Source organism: Priapulus caudatus, unplaced genomic scaffold, assembly GCF_000485595.1.
Source record: "Priapulus caudatus unplaced genomic scaffold, Priapulus_caudatus-5.0.1 Scaffold206, whole genome shotgun sequence".
NCBI lineage: Eukaryota > Metazoa > Priapulida > Priapulimorpha > Priapulimorphida > Priapulidae > Priapulus > Priapulus caudatus.
This window is the reverse complement of record NW_014577267.1, coordinates 240,381-263,917: the sequence shown is the minus strand read 5'-3', so window position 1 is coordinate 263,917 and position 23,537 is coordinate 240,381. Positions and strand designations below refer to the sequence as shown.

Sequence of the window (23,537 nt, the reverse complement as noted above, 5' to 3'; positions counted from 1 at the left end):
GCCAGTGCATCATCTAGGCTACGTTAGTGGTGTTAGCGCATCGCGCATATCTCAGCTAACAGAGTTTATATTTTGTGACTGATTGATAGATTGAATATGGTTAAGGGGTATGCTCAGCATCGATTTCTGTATTAATTGTTATCAGTATACGCGGCGTATTCATAATTAGGCAGAGCGCCTACGCCTGCAGGGTGCAAAATCCTATTCGCGCCGCTCCCGCCCGTCTCGTTGCGCTAATTGTCGTTCGCTGCAGCTCCTGTCTTTTTCTCCGGATAGTCCCAGGCCCCTATGCTTTCCGCTGCCCAGAGGTCGTCTACTCGCAGTGGGTCTTCTGCGCTTTTATAGTCTCAAAACTCACTCTGTCCCTCCATTCAGTCAGGCAAAAGGCTAATCATTGGAAACATCAGGGCGGTTGTGCCACCTTCAGAGGAGTCCGTAACTGGGCCGAGAGCGAGGGACGCCGCTAAAACGGTGCTGCTCGCGCATGCAGCGGAACATATCGTTCCAGGAAGAAGAATACTGAGTGCAAGAAGTCGCGGCTGAGGGGCGAGACGTTAGGCTTAGTGGGTATCACTAAGCAGAGAGATTTCCTAGCGTAATACCATTGTTATTCCAGTTGACTGCGTGTGATATACTCGTAGGCGCAGATCGCCAGCGCTAGACACTGGGTGCTAGCTGGGACATGGTGGCAAAATCCGCTGCGAGCGAGCCTCATCCCGGCGTTCGGCGGTGTGGGGCTTTCCCACAGGAGCGAGGCCCGATTGGTCTGGCCGCAGCGGCGAGATGCTGCAACGGCTGCGGAGCGGCGACGGCACACGACGGACGCTCCAAGCTCGAGCACTCGCTCCGACGCGCTTCCCATCCGTGCGCGACGCCTGCCAGTGGCGCTGCGGTTCCCACCGACATCCAGCGGCGAGCGCTCCGGCCAGTCAGTGGCGAACGCTGCTCCTGGTGGGGGCCCTGCTGCCAATCCCCTCCTCTTCCCTTTCTTTGTCCCATCTAGCCTGCAGGCTCCTTCTTCCTTTTAACCGGCTCCTGAACTAAATCTTGCCTGCCGCTTTTTTCAAGTCTCGAACCACTTCCGTCTCAGCTTTCGTATATTATGCAGTTTTTTTTCAATGCGCTCATGCAGCGGCCTTGAAACGGTGCTCTGCCGCAGCGCAATATCTCCGCGAGAAGAACTATTTTGCAAAAATTAATGCATTTAACAATTAGAGGAATGTATTTTAGCAATATACTTTATATGAAGTAACATTTCAGCAAATAGACGATTACTTTAACCACCTTATCTCTGCTCTCATCTCTCTGTCAGCAGCTTATTATGCATTTTCCTCAGTGCCGTCCGGCGTAGCGCTGAATCGTGATCGTGCGTGCGCTAATATACAATATGCTTACGAGCAATATTTTGCAAAAATTATGCATTTAATAATGGGAGTGGAGATCTCCTATGCAATAGCTTTATATCGATAAATTCCATCAGTAGACCTCACTTTAAGAAATAGGTCAAAGGTCTACATGTTAAGCCGTCAAAGGCGTGTAGATAAATGTAATTTCTTAGTTTTTTCTGTTCATTACATCATTCAAAGTAGGTAACTAACTAGCTAATTAAAATTCATTCAATATATTTCTTCGATTCAAACTTGACAGCATTGCAAATTAGACAGAGGTAATTCAATGAATTAGTTTTACAGTCTAATTCTAAGGTATCGCTCCCCAGCTGTGGTTCAAACTTCGGTCAGTTCATTGAACACATTTCGGGCTACGGCCTGTTCAAGTTTCTAGCGCTAGACATCAATTTCATGACTACGTTGAGGCGATCGTGGCTCTTAGAGACGAGACTTTCAAAATTAATACACGAATAATAATGATCATTAACGATTTACGCACATATAGGGTTATTTACGTTACGTTTTTTCTTTCTACAAACTATGGGCAGCAGCCGGTCCCTTTGTCGCTACCATTGAGAAAACTGCCGTGAATAGTAAGAGAAGTTAATGCAACGTTTTAGTACGTTTGCATATATAATTGAGCACAAAAATCATCACGCAACTAAAGATGTTGTAATTCACAATAATTTAATATAGGTATACGCTTAGCTATTCATAAAAATAACAAGACTTTATAAGAATAACGTTTCATAATGAATCTTAGTGCTTTGCTCTCCTTTTTTCTATTTATGATTAGTGTTTTTTTTATTATAATAATGTTGCTGTATTTCAAGTACATCCTGCATTCATCTTCTTCTCCTACACACCACCTCCCTCTCATCTCTTCCTCTCTATTCCTCCTCTTCCCTCTCTATTTCTCTCTTCCCTCCCTCTCTCTCTCCTCGTTTCTCTCTCTCCCTCCGTCTGGCTCTCTCTGCTCTCTCTCTTATTTCTCTCTCTCCCTCCGCCCCTCTCTCTCTCTCTCTCTCTCTCTCTCTCTCTCTTTGTATCTCTCTATATCTATCATAGTTTTCTCTCTCGACCTCTTTCCTCCCTCGCTCTCCCTCATCAAGCCCCTATGGCTAGTGCCCTCTCGTGATGGGGCAGCTGGCACTGATGTAATCGACTCCCTCGTATTGAAGGTCGAAATAATTAGCACGCTCTCCTGTCAAATTGTCACAATCAGCGCCCTCTTGTGGTGGGTTGGTACGATCAGCGCCCTCTTGTGGTGGGTCGGTACGATCAGTGCCCTCTTGTGGCAGGCCGGCACAATCAGCGCCCTCTCGTGGCAGGTCAGCTGGTGCCGATGCGATCCTTGAGGTAGGGTCCAGCACTGCTGGCCAGTAGGTCGGCGCACACGTCCGTGAAACCGAGCTCACTGGCCAACCTGTGCTTCACCAGCGGGTCACCGCAGCACTCCTCCAGGAGGCGCTTCACGTGCGCCGCCATCGCTGCCGTCTTCGATTTCTCCACCAGGTAGCGCTGGCAGACGCCGCTGACGAGCGCCGGTGTGAGCATGCGCGCCGCGCGCATGTCGTCGACGTAGCACGCGTTTCCGGCGACGACCGCGTTGTGATAGAGGGCGCCGGTCCAGTCGGCGACGCAGTCATACGCGTTCGCGACGACGACCGCCTCGCTGAGTATTGGGTGCGTCTGGATGAAGTCGTTTGGCGATGCGAGGCAGACGACGGCAACGCGCGACGGAAGCAGCCGCGCCTGCAGCGCGACGACGCGCGCCATGTGCCAGCAAGCAGTCGCGTGACGCAGGCATGCCTCCTTCGCGTAGCTCTGCGCCGCGTCGACGAAGTACTGCACGATGTCCTGCAGGTGGCGCCGGTCGTCGTCGGCGTCGCGCCGCGCCGCGTACCGCTCGAGCTCCGCGTACGCAGCCTCCTCGAGCATCTCGGCGATCTCGCGGTGCATCGCAAAGTGCAGCGCCACCATCGTGTACGTCTCGCGATCGCGCGGCCGCCGCCGCTCGAGGTGGTCGAGTAGCGCCACCTTGAGGCGCGGGTCCTTGTCGACGCCTTTGCGCAGCAGCAGGATGAGCTGCTGCTGGCGCTGCAGCTCGTCGAAGACGTACGTCATCTCGCCGTAGCGCGCGACGCCCGTCAGCAGCCGGGTCGTTAGCGCGTGCTCGTCCGCGGCGGCGAGGGCGGAGGCTGCGGCGCGTGCCGCGGCGAGAACGCGCGAGATGCCCTCCGTGTGGCAGCATGCCGTGTAGCAGTCGTGCGCGCGGATGAGAAGTTCGACGCGCATCGACATGGCGGCGCGGCCCGCCGCGTCGCTGCGCGCCAGCGCTGCCGCCGCCTCCAGGAGGAGATTTCCGAGCCGCGACGTGTCGCCGCAGAGACACGCGAGCCGGCAGAAGCTGTCTGACGTGTCCGATGGGTTGAAGAGCAGCTCGCTGCTGCTGCGCGGCGAGATCTCCGATGTGACGCTGCCGCCGAAGCCGACGTAGATCTTCAGCGACGAGATGACGGCGTCGGCGAGGAACGCGGACATCTCGGCGTCGTCGACGCCGCCGCCGCGCACGAAATCCTTCGCGAGCGCAAAGTAGGCGGAGTCCTCCGTCAGCAGCAGCTCGCGAAGCACGTCGAAGTACGGCGCCGCCATCACCGACTCGTAGCCGCGGCCGAGCACCGACGCCACCTGGTAGCAGGTGATGACGCGGCGGCAGCAGCGGCGGCCGTGGCGGGCGCGGCGCGTGAGCGTCTTCATCGCCGAGAGAATGTCGGCGTCGACAACCGGCAGCGGAAGCAGATTCGAGAAGCTGGCGTCGCGCGTCATGCTGCGCGGCGTCTCCGCGGCAACGCCGAGCATCGCCTCCGTCGGCATGGTGACGCCCTCGGCGAGCTCCATGCAGGTTCGCACGACGGCGAGGTCGCCGCTGTTGTGGCGGAACCGCAGCGCCACCTGGCAGGCGTCGCGCACGAGGAAGCGGTCGAGCAGTGCGCCGACGACGTCGTCGAGTGCGTCGCGCTCCCGCAGCGTGAGCATCTCGCGCTGCGGCCAGCCGCGCTCGTGAAGCCCCGCGAACGCTCGCTCCCGCGTCAGCACCATGTCGCGGCGCGCGTGGCTCCCCCTCGCCGCGACGTCCTCCACGTTCGGACGCTCGCTCGCGTCCTCGCCCGCCAGCCGCTTCACTGTGAGTCGGATGAACGCGAGCCACTGCGAGTAGACGAGCTCTTCGGTGTGGTAGGCGTTCACGCGCTGGTCCTCCTCGCCTAGCCAGTGCAGCGTGAGCTGCAGCAGCTGCACGCGATCGCACCCGCCATCGCCGCAGCGCGCCGCGTGCTCCTGGAAGAACGCGGCGGCGGTGGCGGCCGGCAGCGAACTCTGCGCGAACGAGCGACTGCAGCTGCGCCAGTAGGCGTGCCTCGCGGCGACGTCCTGCCACACCGGCAGAGCCTGCACGGCGGCGAGGTAGTGAGTGGCTTCACCGATGACGATCGGCTCCGACGGAATCCCTGCGGCTTCCGCGAAGCGCCGCGCGTCCGCAAACGCGTGCCGACCCAGCATGCACGCGAGCGCGCGTGCGCACTCGCGCCCGAACGCCGGCTCGCCGCGCAAGAGGGTGCTCACGGCTACGTCGACGTCGGCGGCCGTCGCCGCGGCAACGACTCGGAGCGCGCGCGGGAAGTCGGCGTCCGACGGTGACGAGAACCCCGCGGTCAGGTCATTGTCGACGACGCAGCGGAGCAGCCGCGAGACCCGCCATCTACCCGACGACGCCCCGATCAGAAACGTCTTGAGAAGATCGACGGCGATCGACTCGAACCAGAGGCGATCGCCAGCGCAGTCTGCCCACGCCGATCTCGGCTCGCGGCAGAACTTCGCGAACGCCTGCTTGAAGGCGTGGATGTGTTTAGTCGAATCGCCATCATCCTCACTCTCTGCGAAAGCCACGAGGAAACGCAGCAACGGCAACATGGGGGAATCGTTCTGGAAGATCGCAAAGGCGAGAGCGAGGTCCTTCAGGTTGCCCGACTCCACGGCAGCGGCCATGATCACAGAGAGGTCACCAAGACACCAGGCGTGCGTCTCCCCATCGCTAATGTGCGCGGTCGCTTGCCGCCAGTAACTTGCAGGGAGGTGACACAGTAGCCACACGCAGAGGCAGTCTAAGTCAGTCTCCCGCCCGTCGTCATCGCCGAAACAGCTGGCTAGCAGCGCGACGGCTGCGCTGCGCGTTGCGTACGCTTTCTCCACCAGGGTGCGCCGCGCCTCGCCGCCGCTGCTCCGCTGCGCGGAAAGAACGATTGCGATGACGTCGTGCTCGATCACGGATCCCGCGTCGCGCGTTTCTGTCGACATGCCGCCCCCTTCGCCTTCTTCCTCTGGAAGGTCACGACCCTCACGCCGCCGCCGCCGCTCGGAGGCGCCTCCACGTGCATGCCGCACTGCGCACTGCACGTGCTCGCGGAGATGGGGGTCGTGGAATCGCGCGGCGGCGGTGTCGAGCGATCGCCGCGGATACCGGTGCAACTCGGCTCCGACGAAGAATCCAAACCAGTGGTTGCGCTCGGCACACGCGTGAAGGAAGTCGGGCGGCAGCGGCAGATCGTGAGCCTGCGCGAACAGAGCAGCCGGCCACCACGCCTCGAGGGCCTCCATCGACGTCTCGCCGAGACGCCGCTCCTCGATGTAACGCGCCGTCGCTGCGCCGAGACGCGCCTGCAGGGCGTCGCCCGCGTCGCGGTCCCCGCGGGAAAGCGCGAAGAGCAGGCGGCCGATCTCTCCGACGCACGCGCGCTCGTTGGCGCTGCGGACTTCGGCCTTCGTCGGCGCGGCAACGGCGCACGCATGCTCGTTGGCGCTGCGGACTTCGGACGTTGTCGGCGTGGCGACGGCGCACGCACGCTCGTTGGCGCTGTGGACTTCGGCTGTCGTCGGCGCAGCGACGGCGAGGCTGTGGGCGAGGATGAGCGTCGCCGCATGAACGTCAATGCGAAGCCGGGAGCTGTCCTCGCGCAGAAACTCGAAGAACGCGGCGCAGGCGGCGGTGATCGTGCGCCGGTTGAAGTTCCTCGTCGCCAGCGTGTAGGCCTTGCGGCAGACGAGCCGCGTGCCCGCCTTGCTCGGCCCTCTCCCGCTGAGAACACCGCTGTCCTGCGTGAGAAAAGACACGGCTGCAAAGGACGGGCGGCCGTGTCGCAGATAGTACAAGAAGTTTAACTCCTTTTGGTAGGCGAACTGCGCAAGCGCCGGTGTCGTGAACGACGGCATGTTCGCTTGCCGTTCCTCGTCGTCCTGCGAACGCAGAGCGTTTGAACCTTGCCAGGAGAACAGCCGGGAAACATCAAAGGGACAGTTCTCCTGCAACAGCTGGTACATCGTCATGTCCGGCGAAGTGCTGCCATCTGGTGGAACGTTTGAGAAGATCACGTCTAAGAGCTTCGGATAATCTGCGAGAGCGGCTCGAATTGTCTCCTCCTCCTTCAGGTTCCCCCGTAACCGTTCGCAAACATTATCACTGCTATACAAGAGATCTGCTAGCACCAGCAGTGGTCTACCATGCTCCGTCATCAGCCGCAAGTGACATGCATCAATGCCTAGAAGCATCTTCATGTTCGCCCTACTCGCCTCCGACACAGCCTCGCAGCTCGCCTCACCCGCGCTGATCTTCTCGAAGTCTTCCACGTGCTGAAACTTCAGCATCATGCGAACCCAGTCCGGCAGATCCCGCGCCGCAAAGCACGGTGAACGCTCCCTCAGCGCGAACCGACTCGCGTAGCCGTAGAGAATGTGCGGGAGTATTTCCGCGACGCAAAACTCGACGAACGCGCGACGAAACACGGCATCGTGCGGCGAGTCGTCGGCCATCAGCCGCCGCGCGCCGACCAACCGGTGGAGCACGAGGCCGAAGCTGCGTCGCTCGCCCGCGGAGAAGCGCCCCCTGGCGGCGAGGCAGTCTCTCGCGCGCTCGCGCAGGAGGTCTGTGCCGGCATCTCCGTCGTCGAGTCGGTCGGCCATGCTCGACGTGACGCCCGCGCCGCGCTCGATCCAAGATCGCAGCCGCGGCCAGTCGCCGTGAGCGAGCAGGTAGTCCCAGAGCACGTCGTCGCTGATTGTCTCCTTCAAGCTGTCGTCCCTGGCAGTCTCCTTCAAGCTGCCATCGCTGGCAGTCTCCTTCAAGCTGCCGTCGCTGGCAGTCTCCTTCAAGCTGCCGTCGCTGGCAGTCTCCTTCACGCTGCGGTCGCTGGCAGTCTCCTTCAAGCTGCCGGCGCTGGCAGTCTCCTTCACGCTGCCGTCGCTGGCAGTCTCCTTCACGCTGCGGTCGCTGGCAGTCTCCTTCCAAGCTGGCGTCGGCCTGGCAGCTCTCGTTCAAGCTGGCGGCATCCGCTGGGCAGTCTACCTTCAGCTGGCCGTCGCTGGACAGTCCTCGCTTCAAGCTGCTTGTCTGCTGGCAGTCTGGCCTTCAGCTGCCATCGCCTTGGCAGTCTCCTTCAAGCTGCTGTCGGCTGTGTCAGTCTCCTCAAGCTGCCGTAGTTCTACCCGGCTTAGCAGTCTCCTTCAGCTGTCGTCCCTGCAGTCTCCTTTCAAGCTGGGCCGGCGCTGGCAGTCTCCTTCAAGCTGGCCGTCGCTGGCCGTCTCCTTCAAGCTGCCATCCGCTGCGGTGCTCCTTCAAGCTGCTGTCGTGCTGCAGTGCTCCTTCAAGCTGCGTCGGCTTGCAGATCTCCCTTCAAGCTGCCGTCCGCTGCAGTCGCTTCTCTCAAACTGCCGTTGCTGGCAGTCTCCTTCAAGCTGCCGTCGCTGGCAGTCTCCTTCAAGCTGCCGTCGCTGGCAGTCTCCTTCAAGCTGCCGTCGCTGGAAGTCTCCTTCAAGCTGCCGCCGCTGGCAGTCTCCTTCAAGCTGCGGTCGCTGGCAGTCTCCTTCAAGCTGCCGCCGCTGGCAGTCTCCTTCAAGCTGTGGTCGCTGGCAGTTTCCAGCCGTCTCTCGGCAAGCACCTTCTGCCGCGTCGCCGCGTCCCATCCCTGCACCCAATGCAAGCAGAGGCGACTGTACGCACTGCTTTCGCTGTGCGTCACGTGCACGTCGTCTGGCTGACTCAGGTGGCAGTCTGCTACGTCTGCGATCAACGTCGCCTCTGTTAGAAGGACTCGCATAGCTGGAGACGCACCCCAACTGTTGCCCTCCGACTCTAACCTCATCTGCTTCGCGTTAGCGAATGACGGACAGCTATAAAGCTCTTCAACTTGGAGGAGGAATGTAAGAGATGCCTGCTCTGTGGAGCTTAGGTGACCTGCCTGCATCAGCCACTGAGCGAGGTATTCCCTCAATGGCCTGTTAAACGTAAACATGCAAATCTTTTTCAGGTTTGACGTGTCGTCGAAGCCCATGTTAGTGAGAAGCCGAGATGCCCGCAGAATGTCTCTGTTCAGGAGACTTTGTAAGACGAGAACAAGGCCGGTCCGAATCGCCTTGTCTAGTTGCAGAAGATCAACTCCCCGGCAATTATACAAGTAATGCTGACACTCTGGGGACCGACCAGAGAGAATAGCACGCTCAACGATTTCATCTGATGACATGTCATTGCAGTCAGAGATGTATACAGGCACGCACTGGCTCCTGGGGATTCCCACATCCTCCTCTTCACGCAAATCTTCAACTGAGCCACGCAGCCGCGATATCGACGACATAACGAGGTTCGCAACATGGCCGACTTCGTTGGGAATGCCTTCAGCATTGTTGACGTCGGCAGATTTGGTTGGCACGATTTGGCACTCGCAGAGAATTTGCATCAATTTATTGAGAAAGTTAAGAGAAAGTGACAGAAGTCGGTTGGCAAACGATCGAGTTTGTAGATCCGTCAAATTCCGTTCTACTGCATTGACCAGGATGAGTATGATCTCACGCAACTCCTCTCCAGTTTCTATAGAAATGTTCTTGTCGGGACCCATGCCATTCAACTCTGAAAAATAAATAGAATACCCAATGTTACATGTGTCAGGAGTAATGTTACATGTGCCCAGGAAACGTTGAATGAAGGGCGATGGTGGCTGGTGGCTGGTGGCGACAGGAAATTTGAAACACAATATAGGCTTTCACTGTTATTATATGCTACACAAGTAACACAACTCACCGTGGAACTGACCAGGTTACATAATTACTAACAGTCAAGCCTACAAAGAAAGTCTGGGAGTTGAGGAACCAACACTGAATTTCTTGTGAAGGGTAATAATTATAATTCTTACCATTTTCTTTGCTCTTCAAGAAGAACTCAATAGTATCCAACTGCCAATGTTTCAGTCCAACTTCCAGTGCAATGATTGGCACCGAGAACTTGTCCAAGTTATCATTTAGTTTGCCTTCTGCCATTTTTTAACTCCTGCGAGAAAAAGTGACTTTGTACTATATCAACGCTTTTATAATTTATTAATATTATAATATTAAAGAGACTGTATGCGTTCAGACTCTAGACCCAGTGAAGTGTATTGTGGATAAATGAGGAGCTCACTATCCCGACATGCACTTCGGTAGGAGCCAACAAAATTACGTCAGAGGCACTCGCGGCCCTGATACGCGCACACCGAAGTCAACGGTTTAGAATCTAAATATAGTGTAGGCGGTACAACGACGAAGGGGGAGATGTGTAATCAATAACGGGTGTTGCAGATAGCCAGCGTATGTCGCACTTGCTGCTAGCGCGTACGATGAACGTGCGTTGTGGAGAGCGGCGGTGTCGATTGATGAGCGCCCCCCCCCGATTGTTTCATGCCTGTAGCGCAAAGTGATGTCGCGTGCAGGCGGAGCATGTTTATGGCTGCTAGGGGTGAGTGGCGCCTGGGAGGGGGTCCACTCCATGTTCCCCCGTCCCTATTTTCCCTTGTCCCTATATTCTTATTTTGCTTTACTACGGCTGTGTATCGCCACATCACAACAGAACATATGCTATATCTGCCAAATACTCATAGGTCAACGTGCACCTACTACTGTGCGTGTACTACAATGTAGCCATTGGTAATTTGGTAGGCATAGACAACAAAATCACTCTCTCTCTCTTCCCCTCGCGCTCTCTCTCTCTCTCTCTCTCTCTCTCTCTCTCTCTCTCTCTCTCTCTCTCTCTCTCACACTCGCTTTCCCTCGTTGTCTCTCTCTTTCTTTCTCTTTCTCTCTCTCTCTCGCTCTCGCTCTCTCTCTTCCCTTCACGCTCTCTCTCGCTCGCTCAGACTCACTCTCCCTTGTTGTCTCTCTCTTTCTTTCTCTTTCTCTCCCTCTCTCTCTCTCTCTTTCTTTCTTTCTCTTTCTCTCTTTCTCTCTCCCTCTCTCTCACCCTCTCGCTCACACTCACTCTCCCTTGTTGTCTCTCTCTTTCTTTCTCTTTCTCTCTCTGTCTCTCGCTCTCTCGCTCTCTCTTTCTTTCTCTTTCTCTCGCTCTCTCTCTCTCTTTCTCTCTCACTCTTTTGCTCTCTCTCTCTTTCTCCCTCTCTCTCTCGCTCGCTCACACTCACTCTCCCTCGTTGTCTCTCTCTTTCTTTCTCTTTTTCTTTCTCTCTCTTTCTCTCTCTCTCTCTCTCTCGCTCGCTCACACTCACTCTCCCTCGTTGTCTCTCTCTTTCTTTCTCTTTCTCTCTCTCTCTCTCTCTCTCTCTCTCTCTCCCTCTCGCTCTCTCTCTCTCTCTCCCTCTCGCTCTCTCATTCTTCTTTGTCCGTTAGTCTTTTGTGGCGCCACGTCAGGGCTCGAATTAAGCGACGAGAAGGGCAAGGCAATTTTTTTAGGGCATGTGAGAAATCGCCTTGAATTTTCTCTAAAATGGAAGGGCACAGAGGCAATTTTAAAAGGCACCAAGGCAACTCTCAAAATTTGAGAAGGGCACAAAGGCACTTTTGTAAAATAAAGGAAAACTCATAACAAATTATTACATCAACATCGTCTTGCTTTTAATGTACAAAACAATAGGCACCCATGTAAGCTTACACCGTAACACCGACCCCTGTACCCCCTTCTGCTAATGGAAGTACAGTAACAAGAAATTTTACATGCCCGCTATCAGGAGCAAATAATTATCCGATGCTGTTATTATTCCCTCCTGCGACTATCGGTTTTAAGCTCACCATTGCAACTACAGCACGCACGCGCACGTGTTATGTTGACTCGACTAAAAACGAAACTAGGGCAGTAGATTAAAGGGCACCGACGGCAATTACACAAAAGGGCAAGGCAGGTGACTGCCGTCGGTCGGGTTGGATTTTCAGGGGCAGTACGGCGATTGATAGGGGCACCGCCGGCAATTGCCGTCGGTGCCGTCGGTTAATTCGAGCCCTGCGCCACGTCTTAAATCAGTAGCCGTTCAACTATATCTAGCCTCTTTAAGTGTTTTTTAAATGGGGCAAATACAGGAATTCTGCTGAAGCACAGTAAGATGAATGCAGAGCAGAAGGGAGCCAAGGTGTATCAGAAAAAGTGGGTAAATTTGAGTTGTGAACGGAGATGACCTTTGTGTGAAATGAAAACAGCTTATGCAAAAATATCTCAAATCTGAAAAAAGACGAGAAATATACCACATTTTGTTCATCACATTAGAAGAAAAGACGTTCAATAAAGCCATGTGTTTATGATACCTACAGCTAATGAGATGGTGGGAAGACATTGGTTTAGTACAATGCCATTGGTACTCGATAGTCTAAGATAGTCGATGGTCTAAGAGTAAGAGCACAGGCACTTGCGACTGGCTGGTCGGGGTTCGATAAATATATTTCAACCCCATTATGCGCCTACCGTAGTGTGTATAAGAGTGTATATGTGAGTGTATACACCAGCCTGTATACACTCTTATACACACTACGGTAGGCGCAGAACGGGGTTGCTATTTATCGAACCCCGGCTACACTCTTATACACACTACGGTAGGCGCAGAACGGGGTTGCTATTTATCGAACCCCGACCAGCCAGTCGCAAGGGCGCAAATCCACTTTAGGCACGTTAGCCGTATCACGAAGTGATGCACAGATTTCTGTGTATCATCAACTGCATGATGCACACTTTCCGTATATCAAGGAATGATGCAAAAACCCTAACCCTAACCCTAAGTCATAAATTATAACCTTAGGTTATAATGAGAGCCCTCGTGGTCCAGTGGTTAGGCCACGTATACTGTCCACTGAAGGCTGTGAGTTCAAACCCCGGATGGGGCAGTGAATTTTCTGAAGGTGTAAAAACCTGGCTCTCAACATTGGAGACTGTGAATCTCCCGTGGCTCGGATGACCACGTAAAATGGCGGTCCTGTCTCCAGTATTAGTAAATATAGTAATACTAAGACCAATGGGGACGTAAAAGAACCACTGAGGGCGCAAAAAACTCTGGCTGTGACCACCCTCAGTGCCATTCGGCTAAAAAAAAGGCTAACTACCTGGCTGTACCCAAGCTAGGTCACACACACCATGGCTAGCTATAGCCCTGGACGTTTATTCCTTACGGACTGTCCAGTATAGAAGTAGAAGTAGAAGTAGAAGTATCACGAAGTGCGTTAGGGTTATGCCTTATGGTTAGGGTTATAGAGGAGTATCACTATCACTATCAGAGGAATGTATATATTCACTAATTCAGTATAATTATAGACTATAGTCAGTATAGACATAGTCTACAACTACAAGTACAGTATAGACTTTTACTGACCGTATGCGTTACTAACTCGTGTCAGTCGTGAGGTACTTGACACTCACGCTATCACAGTTCAGTGATAAGTGATCTATGTATAATAACATGTAGCATATATATAAATAAAACTATACGATAAAGTAAGCTTTACTCAGACTTCAGCAAGTTCATCAAAACATTACAACTTGTTTGTAGCGAGATGCATCGCGGGATTAGTATATCACGTGACATACTACGTTCTGATTGGCCACGATTGATTTTGAAAGAAGTGCGCGATATTGTGGATTATCAACTTGTTCGTTTCTCGGTCAGCCTGCAATCAAAATAGAAGATGTTGGTTCGTGTTTAGTGGAGATTTAAAATAGTATGAACTGTATATGAAGGTAACGTATGTTAACCTTTGTTTGCGTTACTCTTCGAACGTTAATGAAGCTGTTTACCGGTGGTTAGTGAGTCTTTTAGCCAAGGCTGCATAGAATGGCGATTGGTTTGAATGATTTTGGTCGGTCGACGAATGCGACTCGAGTCTAAATTGAGGTCCAGTCGTCGAATAAGACTAAATTACTACTTTCAATCATTAGCCCTTGTACGAGAGCATAATATGTATTATCTATATTGATGGTAAACTGCTGAAGCAATGTTTTGTAACCTTTGGCTTTGGCTATTTGCAGGTTTACCTATTTCTGCATTCTACTTCCATCTCGCGGGACTAGTCACTGAATTTGGAACAATGAACATGAGCAAGTTATCTCTTGTGGCAAGGTTTGTGTTGATCTAATTTTTTGCCTTATCGTTAAGTTTCCGGACGCCGTTGTAATGTTTGTGGAAAGAAACGGCGCGTTTTGAGTGCGTCGTTATGAATGTTGGTGTTGTTAAAAGAAGGGTGTGACTTTGATATTTCCTAGGGCAGGAATCGTAATTTTTATGTCATATGATATGCCATGGGACGATTCATCGATATATCGCCATACAAACCTGGACGATAGACATAGTTGAACTGTACATACAATAAATATCAAATATGACAGTACCTACGGCTACGGTACCACCTATAGTCTGCAGGGTGGCATAGCAATTTTGATTTAACAATGCACTATTTCATCAACACATACCAAACCTATCCAGCGCTCTTTGAAATTTATGTACACCTACAAATTACAGAGTGGCTATATGCCCGGCAGCCGGCATATATCTGACTAGATACAATAATGTAACCCAAACCCAAGAGGATAGGGTTACAACGCGAGCCTATACCTTTTTGCGGAGGAATGCCCGAGTGAATCACTCGGGCCGGTTTGCTGGTGTATTTTCAGAGACTAGAACTTCCAAACTGGGTTTATTCTAAACACGAACCTTTCTCCGCTATTCGGGAACTTACTTTGTATCGCAATACTCTGTATTAAACTAATATAACCTGTTACAAAAATTCGAAGTGACGAGCGGCGAATCTACTGAGCGCCATTTCTGTTGACCTGTGACGTACTTCGGTTTGAAGAGCGGATTCACCGACCAATCGGAGGGCGCTGCGTTTGCCGATCGCTATGCGTATTGGGAAATGCGTACGTCACAGGTCAACAGAAATGGCGCTCAGTAGATTCGCCGCTCGTCACTTCGAATTTTTGTAACAGGTTATATTAGTTTAATACAGAGTATTGCGATACAAAGTAAGTTCCCGAATAGCGGAGAAAGGTTCGTGTTTAGAATAAACCCAGTTTTGAAGTTCTAGTCTCTGAAAATACACCAGCAAACCGGCCCGAGTGATTCACTCGGGCATTCCTCCGCAAAAAGGTATAGGCTCGCGTTGTAACCCTATCCTCTTGGGTTTGGGTTACATTATTGTATCTAATATCTGACGGCTGCCGGGCACGGTCTTCGATTTCCTAAATGCCTGGCGGTTTTGAATTTTTAGCGTTATCTCAAGTAAACAATGGTTAGGATTAGGGTTAGGGTTAGAATTAGGGTCAGAGTTAGGGTTAGGGTTAGGAACTGCCGGGCATTTAGGAAATCGAAGACCGTGCCCGGCTGCCGGGCATATAGCCACAGCGTACAAATTAGTCTGGAAACTATATCCCCCCATGTAAAAATGTAGCTTGCCAACCAGTTGGAGACTTAACACAAGGTATTGCTGATAGTTATCACACCATAGGTGTCTGTCAGGCCAATGTGCATTTGTGTGAGTATAAGATGTGCTCGTAGCAACAAAATGAACGGTTTCTGTTTTGTCTTGCAGGTATGACGACCTTGTGAGAAACACATCTGTCCTCACCCAAGGAATCGAGGGCGACATCATCCAGTTTGTCAAACATCAGGAGCTATGCAGGTCGCGGTGGCTGTCGTGCGAGACGGAGGTCGAGAAAATCAAGTCCATGCTGCGCCGCCAGGAAGCTGAGAACTCGTCGCTCGAACTGAAACTGAAGCACGCGCGCCAACAGATCGAGAGTGAAATGAACAAACGGATGCGCGTCGAGTCCGACAAGGACACGCTCGATCGCCAGATGGGCCTCATCGGGCAGATCATGAACGACAACAAGAACAAGTCGATGCTGACAGCGCAAGATCGCGAGCGTCTCAGCTTCCTCAACAGCGTCAACTACACGGCCGAGCGCACGACGCCCAAGGGCAACCTCGGTACTATCGACGAAACAGGCAGCCTGCTGTCGGTGTCCGACTGCGACATGACGGAGGAGAGCGCCGACGGGGAGACGTTGCTGCGCAGCGGCCGCCGCGTCTCACTCTGGCGGAACTCGCCGGCGAGTCGCAAGAAGCGCAGCGTGCCAAGCGCGCCGACGATGGACGACCTCAACGACACGCCACCGAAGAAGCGCAAGAGCGACGACGGCGACGCCGTGAGCGTGCACCACAACTCGATCGTCGCCACGACGACGGTCACCGTGCCCGAGACGGGCCCGATCCGCGCCGTCTCGGAGATCAAGGCCGGCGCGGCGGCGAATCGCATGAACCGGAGTTTCAGCGAGCCGGGTCCGCTCGCGAAGCTGGCCGAACCGGAGACGTTGGACGAGGCGGACTCGGACGACTCGTTCTGGGGGTCGGGTCGGACGCGCGCGGCGACGACGGGTATGCATGCGTTCCGACGCTCACCCGGGATGCAGCGCTGGAACTCGGCCGGCAAGGGTCTCAACAAGCAGCACGCGTTCGTCACGAAGACGATCATCAAGCCGGAGACGTGCACGCCGTGCGGCAAGCGCATCAAGTTCGGCAAGGTGGCGCTGAAGTGCAAGGACTGCAAGGCGACGTGCCACCAGGACTGCAAGGACCAGGTGCCGCTGCCGTGCGTATCCATCGTCGGAACCCCAACCTCCGTGACGACGGTCGGGTTCGTCGCCGACTTCGCGCCGCCCTACCCTCCGTACATCCCCGCACTCATCGTCCACTGCGTGAAGGAGGTCGAGCGGCGAGGCCTCAACGAGGTCGGCATCTACCGGGTGCCCGGCTCGGAGCGGGAGGTGAGGGAGCTGAAGGACACGTTCCTGCGCGGGAGGGGCATGCCGAATCTCTCGCGCATCGTCGACATCCACGTCGTCTGCGGTACGATCAAGCTCTTCTTGCGCACGCTCAAGGAACCGCTCGTCACGCACAAGCTGTGGAGTGCTTTCGTGCAGGCGGCCGAGCGCGAGAGCATCCACCACCTCTACAACGTGATCGACTCGCTGCCCGAAGCGAACAGGGACACGATGGCGTACGTCGTCCTGCACCTGCAGAAAGTCGCGAGCTGCCGCGAGACGAAGATGTCGACGGATAATTTATCGAAGGTGTTCGGGCCGACGCTGGTCGGCTACAGCGGCCCCGACGTCAACCTGAACATGATGAGCGACGAGACGTGCAAGCAGTTTGCTGTCGTGCAGGCGCTCATGGAGCTGCCGGGAAACTACTGGGATCAGTTCGTGCACGGATGCGACGCCGAGGCCCCGGCTGAGACGAATGCCGGCGGCGCCAAGACGCCGCACACGCCCGAAGCGCGATCGGTGACCCACCTCAACAGCATGCTGGGGCCCGTTGAGACGCCTAGAATGACACCGAGCAAGTCCACCGGCACCCTGTCGCAGCGTGCCAAGTCTGTGTTCGGTAGAACTCCGAACACGGGCAAATATTCGGTGAAGCACGGAAAGACACCGAAGCAGCAGTACTTTGCTTCGCCGGTCCTGAAGTGAGGCGGTGTGTCAGTAGTCGTGCGTGGCTGCTTTTTATTTTCTTGCTTGCGATTCCCCTGCACGAGTGTATATATATTCAAATCTACTTACTTTGAACTTTTTAATGAATATCACCAAGAGCAGATAAAGAAGGAGAGCGTACAAGGGTAAAATGCTGAAACCATGCTGCAGTATTAGTCGAATTAATAAACTTTTCCCGTTTATTTTGACGATCCTTTGCAGTATTATTGATTAGCTGTCTTACCTTGTTCATATAAAACAAACCGCATGTCCCTACGATGCCCCTACGCTGAGATAATGAGCGGTGAAAATCTGGTATTTTCGCCGAAACCCGACTCGAGATCAGTGTGAACTGCGTCCCTCTCCCGAAGTGTTTATAACTTCGGGAAACCTCGCGTGTCCCGAATGACGTCTGTTATTGATTGCCATAGTGATGACCCCCACCTCACGCCCACCTCACGCCCACCTCACGCTGGATGTATAGTAAACTCTGGTAGTATTACGTGAGTCAGCGCCACTATGGCGCTACACAGCGGCGACCGGAAGCAACACACTGGAAACACTTCGAGAGACAGTCGCAGTTCACACTGATCTCGAGTCTGGTTTCGGCGAAAATACCAGATTTCCACCGCTCATTATCTCAGCGTAGGGACATCGTAGGGACATGCGGTTTGTTTTATATGAACAAGGTAAGACAGCTAATCAATAATACTGCAAAGGATCGTCAAAATAAACGGGAAAGGTTTATTAATTCGACTAATACTGCAGCATGGTTTCAGCATTTTACCCTTGTACGCTCTCCTTCTTTATCTGCTCTTGATATCACTTGTGTGTGCAAGAACTGGCTTCTTTATTATGTAGTTAGCAATCCACCCCTGAAATGATTAGTTAGATAACTGGCACCACAAAATCATTAATCAATTAGATTGGCGTAACGATACAATACATGCACAGTGATACATTGGGTTTGTAGTGCTGTGCGGTAGTGCAGCAAAGTATTGTGCTCTACTGTGTTTTATACTGCTGAGACGCGTGCTAGCTTTAGATTCAAATCAGTTGCTGATGTGAATATTCCACTATAACTTTTATATTCTTCTACGTAACTTTTATGTGCATTTCTATTTCTGTCAAGTTTGTTGTTAAAAACAATAATTTTATTCTGATTGAAGAAATTCCTCGAGTAATGAGCAGGGCCATACTCAGGAATTCTTTGAGTGGGAAATGGTAATTTTCTAGGAGAAGTCAAGAGTTGTTTATGGAAGTAATGACTAATTAATGAGTTGTAGTAAAAACGTCCCTCATGTGATTTTCTGTAAGGGGAATCAAGTTTTTTTAAAGTGATTCGTTGGTATGAATGTACAATATTACACCCTCGGGGAATGTTGGTTGACACAGCTAGTATATTTTAATCTAGATTGTGTGGAAACCAGGGAAACGAGTAGTATCTACACATATAATATAATATTAGGAGTATCACAATAACAGACTTGCTTAACTGTTATCTTGCTCCTAATGATCGTGCACCTGATCGCTGATATCCCAATTTTTACGAAAATTTTATTAATGAGTTTATTTGCACTGCAGAGCCAGTTTAGGTAAAGGATGATCTAGTTAGACAGGTACATTAGTATGTTCACGTAATATAGCTCCGGGAAGTTCCTAGACTAAAAGTGATTGTCAGTGAGCAGTGACAATAATATTTCAATTTGATTTTGTAGGCAGGCTGTCACACTATGTTAATATGATCTAGCACTTGCACATTTACACCTAGTTTAGTAGCTACAATGGTGTGTGGCAGAGTGTACATTTAAACAAACAATTGGTAGTTAGTGTGGGTAATTGAGAAACAATGCTTGGAGTGATTGGTGGTAAACATTGCCATGCATGTATGGTGTCAGTCTTCTGATGATATTACGTCAGGAATTAAATAATACACATGCAAACAATATATGTGCATATTATATAACTCATGATAATAGAAGCATGCATGGTAGAATGTATAATAGATTAAGTGTTTTTGGACGACTCCTTTGTATATTCGGCCCATCTATATGCCGCAATACAGTTGGACAGAAGCAAAGACGGCTGCTAATGTGCTGCTCTGGATGTCTATATCAATTCTTATTTTTCTTAACCCATAAGGCAGGCTTTAGGTGAAGTTAAGTCATTATTTCATGATCATTAAATAGCTACGGTTGAAATTTCACATACACTTAAAAGTCGGTTCTTTGAATTTTCTACATCGTCTAAATCACCAATAACAGAGGACATGCTTACCACATTTTCACATTACTAATGAACTGTTTATTGACATGGGGGTTTGCAATATTACATTTTGCATTTGCCATTTTACATATACCTGAACATGCAGCAAATCAAAACCAAGGAAATAACCACACTAAAGCCTTTCATTATAAATAAGTTTTACACGGACCCAATCAATACAGAACCACTTAACTTAAAGTATGGACATCGACCAAGAAATTCTCATAAAGCTAGGCACAAACAAAATCCCGAGCACGCATAGGCAAGTATAAACGCACAATCTCACGATAGTAAACTGCTAACTTGTGATTTGTGGCACGGGAGGCCTCCTTCACAAGGAAGTTATTGACAGGCCAAAACAAGACGGAGAACAGTGAAAAACATTTTGACAATGCAACAAAGCCATGCCAAACGGTTGAGATTCTAGCTCCGTGTGCAAAAGAATACTGGACGAATGCAATAAAACGCTATACTGCATCCAGTATAAGTTGAGTAAACATAGCAATGTCAAGTAACTACTACAGACAAACAAATAGGGCTCTAGAAACCAGGCTTTCTATTTTACAATAAATATTTCAGTTACCTAAGTGGTCATATTTATTGGTCTGTGTGAATGAAGTACAATGAAGAGCCCATAATTATACGGATTGAACAATGACAAAAACCACGTAGTTGCAGTCCAATTATCCAACGTTTATACGCATGCAAAGTTCAAACTAATAGTATGTGTGTAAGTTTACACGATTAGACTAAAGCTATGACATGGCATTCAGTTTGGCTGTTGTTTCTTCTATGGTATTATAGAGCCTTGATATAATGTTTAAGATACATCGATACACTAACAGTTGCAGTAACCTTTACAGTTACTGCTTGTCAAATGAGACATGACATGACTTGCACAAACTAACAAACTTCTAATGCGATCCCAGCTAACTACATGTAACTTTGTATATACTTGGGATCAACTGTTATTAATTGGAGTTTCAACTCCAAGCGTTCTAATCACAATCACGATGAACTGAGCCAATATACATAACTAAGCAGCCATGTTTTACTTATACATAGTAATAACTAATGTTGGCCGCAATGCAATAAATTATTATTTTAAAGCCTGAGAAAATGAATTTCTAAATGCAAGAATTCAAGGTATTTTGCCACTATTAAGGGCTCATGCTCAGAATTCTTCTCAATTTCAAGAGCTTTCTGGGACACAAAACAGGAATAGCCCATTTTCCAGTACAATCACCTATTTACCAGGACTTTCCAGACCATAAACATGTCATTTCAAAATTCCATGACTTTTTTCAGGTTTTCCAGTACACATACGAACGCTCATAGGGTCCTATGTCCCCCAGGGTACTGCCGGAACGTACCCTGGTCACTATTTGATATGGTTAGGGTTAGGGAGTAGGCGTAGGCGACTCCCTAGACTCGTTAGTGGAGTAGGCGAGGTATGGTCCGTCATATTAGATAGTACCAGGGTACGTTCCGGTATACCAGACCGTACCCAGTGTACGTTTCGGCAGTACCGCGGGGGACATAGACCCTCTCAGCCATACGAACCCTGAAGATAAGTTGCAGGACACTAGTGGATATATATACCACCCTATTCTCACACCTATGTGCTGTACAGTTAGGACGAAGAGATACAGAGTGGTGCTACCACTAACCGGCTGCTACTGTGAGATCTCTATACCCCAGTCGGACATCAACATAATTTATTCCGAATGAAAGCGATTCAGAGTGGCATAAAAGAAAACACCGGGCTGCTTTGAATGCGGCAGCGGCGAGGTCTGTATGCCATTGTCAGACATCAACATTTATTCTAGAAGAAAAGTGATGTGAGGACAAACCGGATGCAAGTCTGGCAGCTGCTACTGTGAGGTCTTTGGAGGCTGCTGCTAATACGAGATCTTCAGAGGCTGCTGCTGCTGCTACTGCGATGTCCTCGGAGGCGGCTGCTACTGCGATGTCCTCGGAGGCGGCTGCTACTGCAATGTCTTTGGAGCATGCTGCTACAGCGAGGTCTTCAGAGGCTGCTGCTGCTGCGATGTCCTCGGAGGCTGCTGCTGCTGCTGCGATGTCCTCGGAGGCTGCTGCTGCTGCTGCTGCAAGGTCCTCGGAGGATGCTGCTACTGCGATGTCTTTGGAGCATGCTGCTACAGCGAGGTATTCAGAGGATGCTGCTACTGCGATGTCTTTGGAGCATGCTACTACAGCGAGGTCTTCAGAGGATGCTGCTAATACGAGGTCTTCAGAGGATGCTGCTGCTGCTGCTAGGTCTTCGGAGGAAGCTGCTACTGCGATGTTTTTGGAGGCTGCTGCTTCAGCTGGAGAATGATCGAGCGTAGACGCGACACGTCCTTCTGGTGCCGACTCGTCTTGGGGTTGAAGTCGCACAGACGGGCGATGCGTTCCCACTCTTCTCCGGGAATGTCCGTGTCACGCTCCTCTATGAATACCTTCTCTGATGCACTGTGAACACAGGATGAAGCTTACATCACGTGCTGTTCTCCGAGGCACGTTTGAAATAATCTAGTGTCATTTTGTGTCAGTTAGTGCTTAGAAGTAAGCTGCGTATGCGTTCTAGTTTCATTTTGTGTCATTTAGTGCCAATCAATGCTTAGATGTGAGCTGAGCATGCGTAAGCAAATCAGTAATGCCTGCTCATTGCAGTCTGCATGTGTTGTGAAATCATCCTTCCACTTACATCACCGTGTGAGTTTACCGTTACGTATAACTATACTACTAGTTACGGCCTAAAAACTGGATTTGAGATATGAACCCTATGCGACATTCTGTCACTAAAATTGAAACTGGTAGCAAAAAGTCTGGAATTGGATGATTGGTGAAGAATTCTTATCCGTAGGATGCATAAAACATGCCCCATACACCTGCCTAGGCTAGATTCTCGGTTTCTCAACCTATATGTAAATTTTAACATTACGTTTATTTGAATAATACAGCCTACAGGCCTGGTAGTGCAGGGCACCAAACTTTATACACAAAACTAGACCAATGAAGGTCAAACATGGAATCCAAGACGTGGATGAGCTGAAAACGTCTTCTCTTCTTACCGGTTATTAGTCTTTGTTTTCTCTAGTTGCTCGGCTTGACGGGCATACCACTCATCCAGCTCCTTCTTCGCTTGATCTCTCCAATCTGTTCTCTTTTTCTCATCCTCTGCATCTATTGTAGAATAATCATGTAGTTACAATATATTATTATGTATGTTCTTTTGATATATGATCGACTGCCCGATTTCATGGCAACAATAATGTTGGTTGCTGTGTAGGGGTGAAGGTCACCCTGGAGGGAGAAGACTTACTTACACCTAGTGCACCTACTTCCTTCTGCAGGATAACAATGGGAGAGGAAAGACCACAGGTGGTCTACTTTTACCTTGAACTACGGGCCAAATTGTGGCTTGTTCACATGTGATAAAAACGCATCACAGGTTGACTGGCAGAAGTCCTGCGGAAGATCTGGCAGCGCAAAATCCTTCGACCTTTCTTTGCCAATCTATCATTCTGTTCTACACTTCTATCTTCAACCAAGATCAATATAAAACGAGAACGAAATAAGAAGCCATGCATGTCCAACCTTTCTTTGCTAATCGATCCTTCTGTTCTTCTCGCCACTTTTTTATCTTTTCTGGCTCCTGGCGTACTTTGTCAACCTGTGCTATGGCGGCATAACCCTCCGCTGGCCCATTCACCTCCACAGGCTGTGAACAAAAGCTGAGCTTGAGCTTTAACCCAACCATTTTACTATTTTTGACAGACAGATGAATGTGTTTGCCATGATACTACCACCTACTAGTCCCGGCCCCTCCACTCAGTGTTATTTAGGGTACGCATATGCTCGTTCCCTCTTTTTGAAAGCACCCCCTTATCTCAGGGCTGCCAAAATTTCTGAACCCCCCTTTCGCGGGCTTTTTGCGGGTATTTCCTGCCTTGGAGACCCCCTAAATCCGGAGGTCGCTGAGCAGATGCCGTATTCCATGTACAGTGATTGTATACGTTATGTTGTTATCTCTATCACAGATTTCGAGAAGTCTGTACTATCGAGTC

At 51.0% G+C, this 23,537-nt stretch overlaps 3 protein-coding genes across 5 annotated transcripts in view; 1 reads left to right on the top strand and 2 right to left on the bottom strand.

The window, feature by feature from the left end:
- Positions 1–2,428: 2,428 nt before the first annotated feature.
- On the bottom strand, positions 2,429–13,186 carry LOC106807280 (spatacsin-like). Its single transcript, XM_014809577.1, has 4 exons — positions 13,049–13,186; positions 9,626–9,759; positions 8,149–9,342; positions 2,429–7,729 (listed from the first exon to the last, which is right to left on the bottom strand). Exons 2-4 carry the CDS (start codon positions 9,747–9,749, stop codon positions 2,721–2,723), a joined length of 6,327 nt encoding a protein of 2,108 aa, XP_014665063.1. The 5' UTR covers positions 9,750–9,759; positions 13,049–13,186; the 3' UTR covers positions 2,429–2,720.
- Positions 13,187–13,283: 97 nt separating this feature from the next.
- LOC106807287 (rac GTPase-activating protein 1-like) lies at positions 13,284–17,389 on the top strand. Of its 2 annotated transcripts, none has more exons than XM_014809586.1 (3): positions 13,284–13,413; positions 13,702–13,792; positions 15,261–17,389. In XM_014809586.1, the coding sequence occupies exons 2-3, from the start codon at positions 13,761–13,763 to the stop codon at positions 17,197–17,199; spliced, it is 1,971 nt and encodes a 656-aa protein (XP_014665072.1). In that variant the 5' UTR covers positions 13,284–13,413; positions 13,702–13,760; the 3' UTR covers positions 17,200–17,389. The 2 variants fall into 2 exon arrangements, with proteins under 2 accessions (XP_014665072.1, XP_014665073.1); XM_014809587.1 differs by having other exon boundaries at positions 13,298–13,367.
- A 3,558-nt stretch (positions 17,390–20,947) lies between these two features.
- Positions 20,948–23,537, bottom strand: part of LOC106807288 (clathrin light chain B-like) — a 17,014-nt gene continuing 14,424 nt past the window's right edge. For both annotated transcript variants that reach the window (XM_014809589.1, XM_014809588.1), the window contains 3 exons: positions 23,068–23,191; positions 22,542–22,653; positions 20,948–21,939 (listed from right to left, as the gene is read on the bottom strand). In XM_014809589.1, coding sequence (XP_014665075.1) covers positions 21,762–21,939; positions 22,542–22,653; positions 23,068–23,191 — 414 coding nt within the window. In that variant the 3' untranslated portion in view covers positions 20,948–21,761. The remainder of the gene's footprint in view (positions 21,940–22,541; positions 22,654–23,067; positions 23,192–23,537) is intronic.